The following is a 14,358-nucleotide window of genomic DNA, read 5'->3' as shown; positions in this document are numbered from 1 at the left end:
CTCTACTAAAAATACAAAATTAGTCCGGGCATGGTGGCGCATGCCTGTAATCCTGGCTACTCAGGAGAATCGCTTGAAGGCAGGAGGTGGAGGTTGCGGCGAGCCGAGATTGCACCATTGCACTCCAGCCTGGGCAATAAGAACGAAATTCAAAAAAAAAAAAAGGAAAAGAAAAGAAAATATAACCAATTATTGACTTACTGCTTACTACTTTTATGTGACTTTCTTGAAATTAATATAGAAAAAAAGCCATTTAAAACTGTAAAAAAAAAAAAAAAAGAAAAGAAATTGGAGACTTGTACAGTTTCCTTCCTTTTCAGCATGAGTAAAAAATCAGGATATGTTTATGAAATCAATGTTTTCCTTTTAATGTGCTAACATAAAATCAAAGCTGATTTAACATTTAGAATGAAAATACTAATTAAAAGTATCTGGAAAAAATTGACTTGCATAAATCAGTTAGGAAATTAAGTTTATTCCTCTTTAATCTAGCTTCTCTCCTGACTCACTAAATAGTTCAAGACTGGCTTCTATATTACACAGCTACCCTGACATTCCCTCTTCTCCAACATTATAGTGATAATGACACCAACAATTTTACTCCTGAAATAATCAATGAATCTTCCTCCTCTCAATAAGAACAGGAGTCTTTGTCTGTTTTGTTCACTGATGTATACCAAGTGCCTAGAACAATGCCTGGCACATAGAAGGTACTCAATAAATATTTAATGAATGAATAAGTATTTACTGAGTGCCTAAGAGACAGAAGCAGTAAAACTAAAAGAAAAGCTTATGCTCTAGCCAGTTTCTTCTCAGGTTTTTTATTTTAAAATTAATTTCATTTTACTATAACGTAAATAAACATATATATACACATATATAGTAATTCTATGAGGCATTTACTTCTTGAAACATCAAACTAGGATAGGTTTTAAAGTCAAACAATTGGGAATTACTGACCTGGCCCTTTGGCAAGCTTCTAGTGTCTCAAAGAAGAACTAATAGAAAACAAACAAGCAATTTTCTTCATCCTTCTATTACGATGATCAGTTCCTGTTGAATTCTAATATACTTGTAGAAAATAATACTCCTTACCATAATTTCTCTGCTTAAAATACTTCAATGGCTTCTCAATAAACATCAATAAAATCAGAACTCTTACATAAGCTACCCCCACCCAGCTTCATCTTCTATTATATTGCTATATTGCTCACTATGCTCTGGCAACACTAATCTTCCCTCTGTTCCTCAAGCACACCAAGCTCCAAGTTCATTGCTGACTTAGGCTTTTGCACTTGCTGTTCCTTCTGCCTCTAAATCTTCATATGATTGGCTCTTCCTTGTATTTCGAGTCTAAGATCAAAATGTTAGGTACTCTGCCAAGCCTTCTCTGACAATTCTAATCAGTCTTCACCCCAGTTACCCATCACCCTGTCTTACTTTCTTCATAGTACATTTCACCATGTGAAATACCTTGATCATTTATTTGTGAACTTGTTTACTATCAATTTTCCACGACCAGAATGTAAGCACCATGAGAACAGGGACTTTATCTCATGTTTACTACTGTATCCACAGCACCTAAAACAGTGTCTTTTATATATTCGGTGTAACTGATTAAATGAAAGAGTAAACATAATTTACGGATTCTAGTGGATTTACTATAAGCAAAACTTTTAACTAAAATAAGCAAATGTCTTCCTTGAATAATGAAAATCTAAATAATGAACTCAAAATTTAGAACTCCAAAATTAGTGTCTCAGAGACATGCGCGTCTAAACACACACACACACTCTCTCTCAGATATTCACATATGCAAAGAAACAGCCACAGATACACATAGAAATACAACACAGAGATTGCAAAGTGGGAGACAAACAAATGGGAGTGTTTTAGAGCTGAGAAAATCAAAAAGTTTGGTAAGTGGGAGAAGGTAAGAGGCAGAAGAGACAGATGAGGGAGGTAGGTGGATAAGAGGAACAGCAAGGGACGAATTAAAGCAAAAGATCAAAAATAATCAGTCTCTAGTATACCTGCAGGTACAATAAAAGAGATGACCCTCTTTGTGTAGCTGCTTTGCCAGTTCCAGCTGATGATTGTTCATCAACTTTTCGTTTATGACCACTACGAGTGGCTTTCCTTTTTCCAGAGCCTCCAAACAGCTTCCTGCACCTACAAATATAAATTAAATTTGTTTAACACAATTTAAAATAAGTTAAGGTCCCCACGAAGTTTTATAGCTAGAACTCAAAAGTTAAAAAACTTAAGTTGACAGAACTACAAGCTAGGTCTTTCAATTATACATTCAAAATGACAAGAGTATAGTTATCAGTTGCTCCCTAATAAAAAGTGTTAGAAACTTTATTTGAAAAATACATTATTTTATCACTGATGATGACATTATGGCCTATGATTCAGTGCTATGCTACTTGCTCTCTAGTACCAATGACCCTCGACTTATGATGGGGTATAACCGCATCATAAGTTGAAAACAGGCTGGGTGCAGTGGCTGATGCCTACAATCCCAACGCTTTGGGAGGCCGAGGTGGGAGGATCGCTTGAGCCCAGGAGTTCAAGACCACTCTCAGCAACATAGAGAGACCCTGTCTCTGCTAAAAAAGAAAAAGAAAAAGAAAAAGAATTAATAAGGCATGGTGGCTGTGGTCCCAGCTACTGGGGAGCCTGAGGCAGGAGGGCTGCTTGAGCCCAAGAGTTAGAGCTTGCAGTGAGCTATGATTGCACCACTGTACCCCATCCTGGGTGACAGAGAACCCACCTCAAAAAAAGGAAAAAAAAAAAAAGCGGTTGAAAATATTCTAAGTAGAAAATGCATTTAATACACCTAACCCACCACACATGACAGCTTAGCCTAGCCTACCTTAAACATGCTCAGAACACACTTATATTAGCCTGTGGTTGGGCAAAATCATTGAACACAAAACCTATTTTATGATAAAGTGTTGAATATCTCATGCCATTTATTGAATACTGCAAGTGTAAAACAGAATGGTTGTATGGGTACTCGCAGAGCAGTTTCTACTGAATGCATATGTGTATTGCTTTCACACCACCATAAAGTTGAAAAACTAAGTGAAACCATTGTACATTGGGCCATCTGGAGTATGCTTTGGGCATGGCCTTCAATGCAGATAAGATCGAGGTTTCACATACTGTATGTGAAATTATATTTCATTTCTATTCAACCCCAGGTAGAAAAGCAAGCCTACAATAGAGACAGGCAGGCATCAATAACGAAAAACCTTGACCACTTTGTATGGGTTTACATGTGAAGTGCTATCCCAGAAACAGTCAAGAATGATTTCCATAAATATGCAAATATAAAATATTAGGATCAATTAAATTCTGAAATGTAAAATCATCTAGCTATTTTAAATGAGAGCAAAGAGACTGATACGTGAATAGATAAATCCTTTTTGGGTATCTTACGCTAGGGTGGTTAGTTAAGAACATTAACTCCGGAGGGGCACAGTGGCTCATGCCTATAATCCTAGCATTTTGGGAGGCCAAGGCGGGTGGATCGCCCGAGCTCAGGAATTTGAGACGAGCCTGGGCAACACGGTGAAACCCCGTCTCTAATAAATAAAAAAAAAAAAAAAATTAGCCGGGCGTGGTAGTGTGCGCCTGTAATCCCAGCTACTCGTGAGGCTGAGACAGGAGAATCGCTTGAACCTGGGAGGCGGAGGTTGCAGTGAGGCGAGATAGCGCCATTGCACTCCAGCCTGGGCAACAGAGCGAAACTCTGTCTCCAAAAAAAAAAAAAAAGGAAAAGAAAAGAAAAGAAAAAAAGAACATAAACTCCAGCACCAGATTGTTATCTGTCCACCACTTCCTGGCTGGACAAATTACTTAACCACTCTTGTGTCTCAGTTTCCTCGTGTAAAATGGAGATACTAACAGTACTTAGTTCACAGGATTGTTTAAAAGAGTAAAGTTAATACACACAAAGCAGTCAGAGCAGTGCCAAAGGCTGTTACCTCCTAGGAGATACATTTTTTAATCACCAATCTTTTGGTAATGTCTATTTCTAAAGACTTTTCTCTCCTCAAACTAGACTTAAAAAAATAATAAATAAAAATAAACCTTATTTAACAAGTCAAAACTGCATTGCTCCCCAAAAGCAGTTCTTCTGAATGCACTAGAAGTCTAATTAAGTAGCCCATCAGGGCGGTCCTCTGAAGAGGAAACAATTTACTCAGTATGTAGCTGTTACTATTTTTGACTGGATTCATTTCACTCACATTCAACAGAAGTGTAAACAATCTTACAATTCCACTTACTCCATGACCAATCCAACCAATCAGCAGGCAGAACACTCCTTTAGCTAAGCCCAAGTACTAATGTCAAGTTGACAATTTATTACACTTCACCGGGTGAATTATTTTGCCCCTCAGTGTTTAGGGTTTTTTATTGTAAAGATGGGCTACAGTGATTAATTTCCCATTCTTCTCTCACCCCAAAATACTAAGTTCTCTCCAATAAAGTTCTCAATTATCATATTCAAATAAGTTGTGTATTCAAAAAGGGCTACAGTGAGTTCAGCTAGCGATTTTATTTTACCTCGAAAAGGTTCAAGTGTCAGTTCCTTACTGGAGGGAGAGCATCAGGATAAAAAGCTAATGGATGCTGGGCTTAATACCTAGATGATGCACGGTACACGTTTACCTTTGTTAACAAACCCGCACATCCTGCATATGTGCCCCAGAATACCCCAGAACTTAAAAAAATAATAATAATTAAAATTAAAAGACCCAACCCTGAGATTCTAAGGCACCTTTACCTGCGTGACTAATAACAAGATCTGCTTTCTGGATGTCTTCTCTCAAGGAATCCTTGTACCTGTAAACATCCAGAGTAAACGACTCAGTACTGAAGGGTTCAGGTACCACCGTTCCTCTACCAATTTGCAGGATAAGTCGGTTGTAACCGAGGCTCTCGATTTTCTGAAAGAGGAAATCAGAACACGAGGGCCTTTTAAACTATGTAAAACAGAGCAGGAACCACCATCACTACTCAAGTTTGACGTTAAGACCGGGGCACGGCCGCCAAAGAGCCTACCTGTGGCCAATTTCACTTAGTTTTCAAAACTAACGTATTCTCCGGTCCGGGGCCCGACGAGGAACCTCCCGAGCACTCGTGAATCTAAGCGACCCAGCTCGCAGAGTCCCGCTAAAGCCACAGCAGGAAAAGACTTTGGAAAAGGAGTCGCACACTCGGGGGGAACCCAGGGACTACCCGTTCTGCCTCACTTGCTGAACTGCGAGAACCGGGAGCCCTGAGGGGACCACGCGCGCTGAGGGGAACCGCGCGGGCTCCGGTCAAGCGCTGAGGGGAAGGAGCCGGGCTCTGAGGCGAGCTCGGCTGACTGAGACGCCGGCGCCGACGCGCGGTCCACAGGGGGGCTGAGGAGAAACTGCCTAGCCCGGTGGAAAACCCGGGCTCGGAGGGGCGGAGCCGTTGGAAGGAGGGGCGGAGGACGCGGAGGCGGAGAATACAGCGCGGGGGAAGCCCGGGAAAGGAGCCGAAGAAATGAGGGAAAGGAACGGCCTGGGTAATGGGAAGAGGAAACATGCGACCCCGAGTAGCCGGGTAGCCGAAGGGCCCCGCCGGGCGTAGGCAGGAGCCAGCTAAGAGACAGCGGCACCTGTGGTAGAGTTGCGGGGGTTTCTTTCCGAGCGTGACGGTCAGGCAAGGCTACCGCGGCTGGCTCAGTAAGGCCGGAGACGGCGGGTGGCGAGCCAAGCCGACGCCTGCTCGCCTCCCTCACTCACTTGCAGACTGTCGGGCGCCGACACACACGCAATGAGGTCGTCAAAGCTGGTGGTCCCTACGGTAACAAACACGCACTTCATGGCGCGGGTTCCTCAAGCCCTGATCGCAAGGGCCGGATGTGACGCAACTGAGGCCACGCACGTTGCAGCGGCTGCCTTCTGTGAGGGAGGCGGAAATCCGTAATGGCCGCCAGGGGGCGGAGGGGCCCCGGGCTGTGTCACCGGTTGGGTGGGGCAAAAGTCTATTGGTGGCCTAGGTGCCAGCCACTCTTCTAAGCCCCTTTATGTGTAGGAGCCAGCTCCTGAGACCCCTCACTATAAGGGAATGGGGAATTGCCAAATGTAATTAACTTTTTCAAAACTGGTGGGTAAAAAAACACCATACCCTAAGTATTGTGTTGGTGTCATTGCGTGGGTACCACAATCTTTTAATGACAGACAAGTTTGAGATTTTTTTGTTTGCTGCCAAGTTTTGTCAAGATACATTTAAGAGATGGTTTTACTTCGAGTTGGCTAAGGGAATATCAGAAATAAAAGTGCCTTGCCAGGCACAGTGGCTGTAATCCCAAGCTACTGGGAAGAATCGCTTGAGCCCAGGAGTTTAAGACTAGCCTGGGCAACATAGCAAAACCCTTGTCTCTTAAAAATATTATTTTTTAGGCCAGGTGCCAATGGTCAAGTATGTAATCCCAGCATTTTGGAAGGCCAAGGCAGGTATATTACTTGAGGTCAGGAGTTCCAGACCAGCCTGGGCAACATGGTGAAACCCTGTCTCTCCTAAAAATACAAAAAGCCAGGCATGGTGGCAGGTGCCTGTAATCCCAGCTACTCAGGAGGCTGAGGCAGGAGAATTGCTTGAGCCCAGGAGGCAGAGGTTGCAGTGAGTCCAAGATCCTGCCATTGCACTCCAGCCTGGGTGACACAGAATGAGACCCTGTCTCAAACAAACAAAAAAATGTAATTAGCCGGGGGTGGGAGCACCCACCTGTGGTCCTAGCTAGTCAGAAAACTGAGGCTGCAGTGAGCCATGATCACACCACTGCACTGCAGCCTGGACGACATTGAGACCCCGTCTCGAAAAAATTTTTAAAAAACTAAAAATAAAAGGCATCTTATAAGGTATGGGGTCTTGCTCTGTTGCCCAGGCTTGATTCTAACTCCTGGGCTCAAGCAGTCCTCCTATGGCAGGCCATGTCTCACTAACGAAGGCCTCCATAACAACTGTTTCAGTACTGAGTGGTGAAGTTAATATTAAAAGCTAAAAAAAGTCAGTGCCCTTATACAAAGGCTGGAATGTAGCTAAAGCCCACCAAGAGTTTTGCCTAGGCCTTTCCTGGACCTTAAAACATGACAAAATAACAAAGGAATTATTGACCCATTCAGGATTAAACAAGTTTTATTGTAGGTCTGAAGAAACTCCCCCAGGGCTCCACAAACAAGTTTGTTGGAAGTGGAAGGAACTCTCCAAACCTCTGTGATTTAGCAGGAGGCAAGATAAGGGTAATCACACCAGCACCTGGACTCATTTAGTTTTTTTTTGAGACGGAGTCTCGCTCTCTCACCCAGACTGGAGTACAGTGGCATGATCACGGCTCACTGCAAGCTCCACCTCCTGGGTTCACGCCATTCTCCTGCCTCAGCCTCTGGAGTAGCTGGGAATACAGGCGCCCACCACCACGCTCAGCTAATTTGTTGTATTTTTAGTAGAGATGGGGTTTCACTGTGTTAGCCAGGATGGTCTCGAACTCCTGACCTTGTGATCTGCCCACCTCGGCCTCCCAAAGTGCTGGGATTACAGGCATGAGCCACTGCACCTTGCTGGACCCATTTAGATTAAGTAAATTTACTGAGGTTCCAGAGGAAGGTCTTCAAGATTCAGACCTTATTTATAGATTTTAAAAAGTTAATCACTTATGTCTTTAGATGAATGCACACTTACATGTAGACATATAGCTTAGAAGGTATATAATCTCTGGAAATCATCGTGATTTTGAGTTGGTCTGGTGATAATTTCCAGGCCTTCTCCCTGTAAACAGTTACAGAAATAAAAAACTCTCTTCCTCCCCAGTTTGTTTGCATCTTGTCATTGAGTCACGAAAAATAGTAGGCCCACCCTCAGTTTGGTCTGAGATCACTCCCATCTCCACCTCCGCTTCCCAAGTAGCTGGGCCTACAGGTGCATCAAAAGTGGCTTTTAGAAAATCACTCTAACTGGCTGGGTGCAGTGACTCACACTTGTAATCACAGCACTTTGGGAGGCTGAAGCGGGTGGATCACAAGGTCAGGAGTTCGAGACCAGCCTGGCCAACATGGTGAAACCCTGTCTCTACTAAAAATACAAAAATTAGCCAGGCACGCTGGTGAGCGCCTGTAATCCCAGCTACTTGGGAGGCCGAGGCAGGAGAATTGCTTGTACTTGGGAGGTGGAGGTTGCAGTCAGCCAAGATTGTGCCACTGCACTCTAGCCTGGGCAACAGAGCAAGATTCCGTCTCAAAAAAAAAAAAAAAAAAAAAATCACTGGAACTTGGGCTCTTTAGGAACTGTGGTTCTCAGAAAACCAGGGCCCTCCAGGGTCCCCTGGAAGCTGCAAGCAGTTAACCCCCATTAGCAAGCATGACTTGTAAAATAGAGGTGATAAAGCCTGAAGCCTTGATCTACAATCTATTGAATTATTCCACTGAACCATTTAAATGTAAAATTACACATTAGCACAATAAAGTACCACAGATAACTTACACTTAGGCAGGCATGTATAGGAGAGGCTATTTCTCAAAACTCCCCTTTTTTCTCCTACCATCATACCATTGTTAAGATAATTGCTCACTCTATCTCCTTCTAATGTTTTGTGTATTCCCTATTTAAAGTATCACCTTAGCTTATATTTGTGCTTTGCCCTGCCTGGATATATACAGAAGACAGGCTGTGAGAAGAAATTATTTCAAGGAGAAAAAGGATTGGAGGTAAATTGGGCCTAGAACATAGCCTGAGAAGACCCTTGGGCTTATTTCTACAGGGTGTTTCCTTCAAACTTAGGCAGTTGTCTTTTTGAAGAGTAACATGCACAATGGCAGGAAAACTTGCCAGCTGCCTTTCTGAAAGTGACATCCAACAGAGACTTCTGGTTGGGACTTGGAAACTACCCAATCAGGACTCAGCTGTTTTCAACTAATGGGGACTACTTTTGAGTTATTTATTTGCATACACAGACTTGATTAAGGGCTGGGAGGAGAACTTTCCCTATTTAAGCCAGACCCACTCTTTGTTCTTTGGAGCACACTTAGTTTACATTGGAGGCTATGTTTCCCCATCTGCAGATCTCCTGCTTTTAGGTTGAGGTCTCCGAGACTGTTTTCTCCAAGGAGCACATTCACCTGGCTCTATGGGCCCTACGGGGTACACTCACACTTTGTGGAGTACTTTTGCATTTTGCAATGTACTTGTGCTTGGTGGAGTATGCTCACATTGCAAGTTTTGTGGGGACACTCATGCTCTGTTGCACTCAAAGGGATGCCTTTGTCACAGTGCTGTGGGTAACCCATGTTCTAAGGTAATGGTCTCCAACCAGCCACCTGATGATGCACCAATGAATTTTATATTTAAAACCTGTGGAGAACATTCTTGTGCCTATTTAAGGCTCTGGATAAAATTAACCCAGGCTGATTTAAAACTCTTTTGACTAAATTGGGGAACTTTCTGTATCCCTAATCAAATTTATTTATGCATGCAATTAGAACAGAGGAATCTAGGTCTCTCAAAGACAATACAAGGCTTTCTTTAATAGATACTATGAAAACTCCAAATGCAATCAGGAATTTCAGATTGCCTTCTTGAGAGAAACTAATTCTGAACTCAGTTAGTGCCTCCAAAAACTTGAAAATCCTCCTAACCCAGATTATATTCCCAAGAAGGACTCAAACCCTTTGTTCCTCTTCCTTTCACTCCCTCTGCACTACCTCTACTTTATTCTCCTCCGCCACTACCTTCTTCACTTTCTGAACTTCCTTTTTTCTCCTCACTGTCTATCCCAGGCACACTACCCATAACCCCTCAACTCCTCTTATTGCCCCATTTAAAATAAGTGAAAATGCAGAGGGAGGTTAGACCATATCTTACATTCCTTAGTCTAAATCTGAACTCTTGGCGATTGTCCTAAAACTGACTTCCTTGAATTTGAATGCCACTTTGGTTTCATCGTAAGTGCGTACTAGCACAGACTCACCAAAATCTATCAATTAATTCACGTGCTAGGGGTCATTGTTGTAGCTCAAACATGTATATGCCTAACTAAATGGATAAAACCTCTAGAGGACTTCCATTTCAAAAGGGACATGGCCGTAACAAAAGCAAAGAAAATAACCTGTGATTTGTTGAAGGTCATTCCAGTGCTTTTCCTCTGGCAAATTAATTGGAAAGCCATTGAACGATTCACTCAAATAAAAGATGAGTCTGTCTTAGATTATTTTGACTGGTTCAAAAAAGCTTTCCAAGCTGGGCGCTGTGGCTCATGCCTGTAATCCCAGCACTTTGGGAGGCTGAGGCAGGATGACCACTTGAGGACAGGAGTTCGAGACCAGCCTGGCCAACATGGCGAAACCCTATCTCTACTAAAAATACAAAAATAAGCTGGGCATGGTGGTGCATATCTGTAGTCCCAGCTACTCAGGAGGCTGAGGCACGAGAATCACTTGAGCCCAGGAGGCAGAGGTAGCAGTGAGCTGAGATGGCACCACTGCATTCCAGCCTGGGCAACAGAGCAACACTCTGTCTGAAAAAATAAGAATAAAAATAAAAATCTTTCCAGCAAAATTCTGGTATCAAGGACTTAACAGAGGATACCATTAATCTTTTTGATTCCAGTTTTCTTTCAGAGCTTAAATGAACTCTTAATGCCTTAGTCAAACAATATAACCTCAATTGGACCTTTAAGAAATCCCACAAAATTGCCTCCTTGGCAAACTATCTCTCTAAGACTTTGTAAAGAGACAAAGGAAGAATAAATAAGACACTTGATTATCAGGAAAAGGCCACTACGTTCATGGCCCTACATATTCAGCAATTTAAAAAACAATCACAGAACCAAAATGTTCTCAAGATTCTGGGAAACAGGATCTATTTCTTTCACAAGGGCTTTTATCACTACAAAAGAGGTTATGAAAAATACAAATGATGGCTTCAGAAGAACCCAGATAAAGCTAAGAAAAATGCAAGATTTTTCTTCATTACAAGATTGGGGTGCTTCAGGGAAATAAGGGCAATCTTATTCCTTCTGTGAACCAGCTAAAGAAGGTTGGTTTGCAAATAAATAACAAATTGGTCCAGGCATGGATAGATACTGGTGCCACACTCTCAGTGCTGAACTCCAACTCTTTTTCAGATCGCCTTCCCTAGAGTAGTCAAACCACCCAGATGATAGGGGTCCCCAGCCAGCCAATGATAGTCAAGCCAAATCCAATTCCTTATCAGATAGATCCCATCATTGGATACCATAGCTTTCTCCTTCTCCCCTCTCTTCCCGTACATTTATTAGGAAAGGATTTCCTTGAAAAGAGTCAAGCCAACATTTTTTACCCATAAGGGAAATGTGTTATTTTAGGAATAAACTCACCTGAGACCTCTACCTTAAAAAACAAAAACAAAAACAAAAAACAAGGGGGACTTGCTCTGTCACACAGGCTGGAGTGCAGTGGCACAACCATGGCTCACTGCATCCTTGACTTCTTAAGCTCAAGTGATTCTCCTACCTCATCCTCCTGAGTAGCTGGGATCACAGGTGGTCGCCACCACAGCCGGCTCATTTTTTACATATAGAGACGAGGTCTCACTATGTTGCCCAGGCTGGCCTTAAACTCCTAGGCTCAAGCAGTCCTCCCGCCTTGGCCTCCCAATGTGCTAGGATTACAGGCATGAACCACTGTGCCCAGTCTAAGACATCACTTATGTGTTTCCCTTGTGAGCCCATGTCTGTCCAGCCATTTCTGAATAACCTACCTTAAGGGAATTATCTGAGACCCTATGGGCAAAAACGAATACCAATATCTGTCTTTTTCACTCAGCACCACCAATTTTCATTCAGATAGATCCTAACAATTCTCTTCTAAATGCGAAAAATACCCCCTCAATTCTGAGGCATTAGCAGGCATGGAACCTATTATTGATTATTTTATTTCTAAGGGACTCATTGTCCCCTGTACTAGCCCATGCAATACCTCAATTTTACCCGTGCAGAAACATAATGGGAGAGGATGGAGGTTTGTTCAACAACTTAGAGCTGTAACCAATATTGTTATTCCTGACACCCCATTGTGCCTGATCCACCTACACTCTTACATAATGTGCCTTCTGACACCCAATATGTCTCTACTCTTGACCTCTGTGTTGCCTTTTTCAGCATCCCTGTTTACCTGAAAGTTTCTTTTCACCTTCATGTGGAGAGGCCAGCAATATACATGGACAGTGCTTCCTCAGGGATATACTGAGAGCCCTATCTATTTTTTCCAGATTCTTTGAGCAGACCTGAAAAAGGTAACCTTTTTATAAGGTTCAACCCAGTAACAATATATTGATGATATGCTTTTATGTTCGCCCTCTCAAAACACTTACCTTGCTGACACTCTTCATTTTGTTTCTGTCAACTGACCCTCAATAAATGTCATAAGGTCTCTAAAGAAAAATTGCAATTTGGTCAAGATTCATCTAAATTTCTTGGATATGTATTAACTTCCTCAGGGCTAAGCCTTGATCCCTCTCACATTCAAGTCATCTTTTTCCTCACCTTACTTGCTACAAAAAGGCAGCTCAGAGAATTTTTAGGGCCTGTGGATTACTGCAGAATATGGAACCTAATTTCTCTCTAATGGTACAACCGTTATATTCCTTACTTAAAGCCTCTTTTCCCCATTTCCTTGTCTGGATTACTGATGGTGAACAAGCTTTCCAAGTTTAAAAAACTCAATTGTCCACTACCCCTACCTTATGACATCCAAATTATTATGATTTTCCCTTTTTGTGCATGAAGGAGAGGGTAACACATTAGGGGGTTTGCCTTAGCCCCTTGAGGGCAACTATCAACTGATTGGCTATTATAGTCAATAGCTGTACCCTGTGGCACAAGTATTGCCCCCCTATCTGAGAACCATTGCTATTACTTCTATGTTTGTAAAGGCCACTAAAAAATAGTCATACAGTCCCCTCTCACTATGTATGCCCCTCATTCCATTGAAAGCCTCTTCACTTTTCATCATACCCAACATCTTTCAGCCAGCCGATTAACCTCCTATGAGATACTATTTTCTTTTTCTCCCAATTTAGCCATTGCCCACTGCAATCTATTAAAACCCTTTTACCATATCCAGTGGAAGACATCCTGTGACTGTGTCAGTTTTACAGATACCCTCCTTTTACAAACCAGCATATACCCAAAGGAAATGCCTCTACCCAACCTGGACTTTGTCTAGTACACTGACGGGTCTTCTCTCAAGAGCCCTGCTGGCTCTTACCTCACAAGATATGCCATAGTTTCCCTAGCAGAGACTATTGAATAGGTCCCCCTACCCACAGTCTGGTCAGCTTAACAAGCAGAATTGCATACCCTCACATGAGCCTGTTTGCTGGCTGGAGGCAAAACAACTAACTTTTTATACAGATGGTAGATTCGCCTTTGGGTTGCACATAATTTCGTATGCCCTGGAAACAATGAGGTTTTTTGACCTCCTCCAGACAACCTATTAAAAATAAAGATTTTTGTTTTGACATTTTTAAAAGCTATTCAGGCTCTATTATCTCTTGCCATTATCAAGATCCAAGGACCCTCCCCTGAAAACTCTGAAGACAGTAAGGGCAAGCATCTTGTTGATGCAGCTGCTGAAGCTACAGCCCTACAAGTAACTCCCTTTATAGTAACCAAGGAACTCATTTAACTGACCAAGTATTAGCAAAAATTTGGAACATTTAGCCCATTCTGCAGCATTTTCATTATGCATACCACTCCAATCTTTTGGGCTGGTTGAATAGATAAATGGGGTTATAAAAACCCAATTTGCGAAGAACCTACGTATTTTTAACCTGCCCTGGCATAAGGCCCTCCCATTGACATTGCCAGTTTTACAATCCACACCTACTAGGAAACACTCTCTCTCCCCTTTTGAGATCGTTGCTGGTCTGCTGATGTACCTGGCTGAAGAAATGTTTTCCCTGCTCAGTTACAGGGAGACTTCCTAACCTACTACCAAGGCCTTGTCAAAGCTTTAAAGACTAACCACCACCAGGTTGTGGAATCCTTTTACAGGCCCAAATCAGATGGCGACCTCTAGCATCGCAGCCTCCACCCTAGTGATCATGTACGTTGGTAGAGACATCAATTGAAAGACTACCTTCAGCCCTGTTGGAAGAAGAACTCTTTTCAGCTACTGTTAATCAATCTCTGTGCTGCCAAGTTACAGTGTATTGACTCTTGGATACATATATCTCACCTAAAAATGGCACCAACTCCTGGACAATCTTGGACATCAATGCCAGTGTTTAATACCAAATTCAGATCACTAAAACCCCATCTCCAGGCCAAGAAGACAA

General features: G+C 42.5%; 1 protein-coding gene across 9 annotated transcripts in view; it reads right to left on the bottom strand.

Moving 5' to 3' along the window:
* ALG13 (ALG13 UDP-N-acetylglucosaminyltransferase subunit) overlaps positions 1–5,971 on the bottom strand; it is an 81,729-nt gene extending 75,758 nt beyond the window's left edge. The window contains exons 1-4 of one of the 9 annotated variants that reach the window (XM_050776755.1): positions 5,790–5,945; positions 4,799–4,961; positions 2,034–2,172; positions 961–998 (exon numbers count right to left, since the gene is read on the bottom strand). In XM_050776755.1, coding sequence (XP_050632712.1) covers positions 980–998; positions 2,034–2,172; positions 4,799–4,961; positions 5,790–5,870 — 402 coding nt within the window. In that variant the 5' untranslated portion in view covers positions 5,871–5,945 and the 3' untranslated portion in view covers positions 961–979. The other 8 variants (XM_050776754.1, XM_050776758.1, XM_050776748.1 and 5 more) reach the window with 8 other exon arrangements.
* Positions 5,972–14,358: the final 8,387 nt, after the last annotated feature.

The sequence above is a fragment of the Macaca thibetana genome, chromosome X (assembly GCF_024542745.1).
Source record: "Macaca thibetana thibetana isolate TM-01 chromosome X, ASM2454274v1, whole genome shotgun sequence".
NCBI lineage: Eukaryota > Metazoa > Chordata > Mammalia > Primates > Cercopithecidae > Macaca > Macaca thibetana.
Note: the sequence above shows the minus strand (reverse complement) of the source record. Positions and strands in the feature narration are given on the sequence as shown.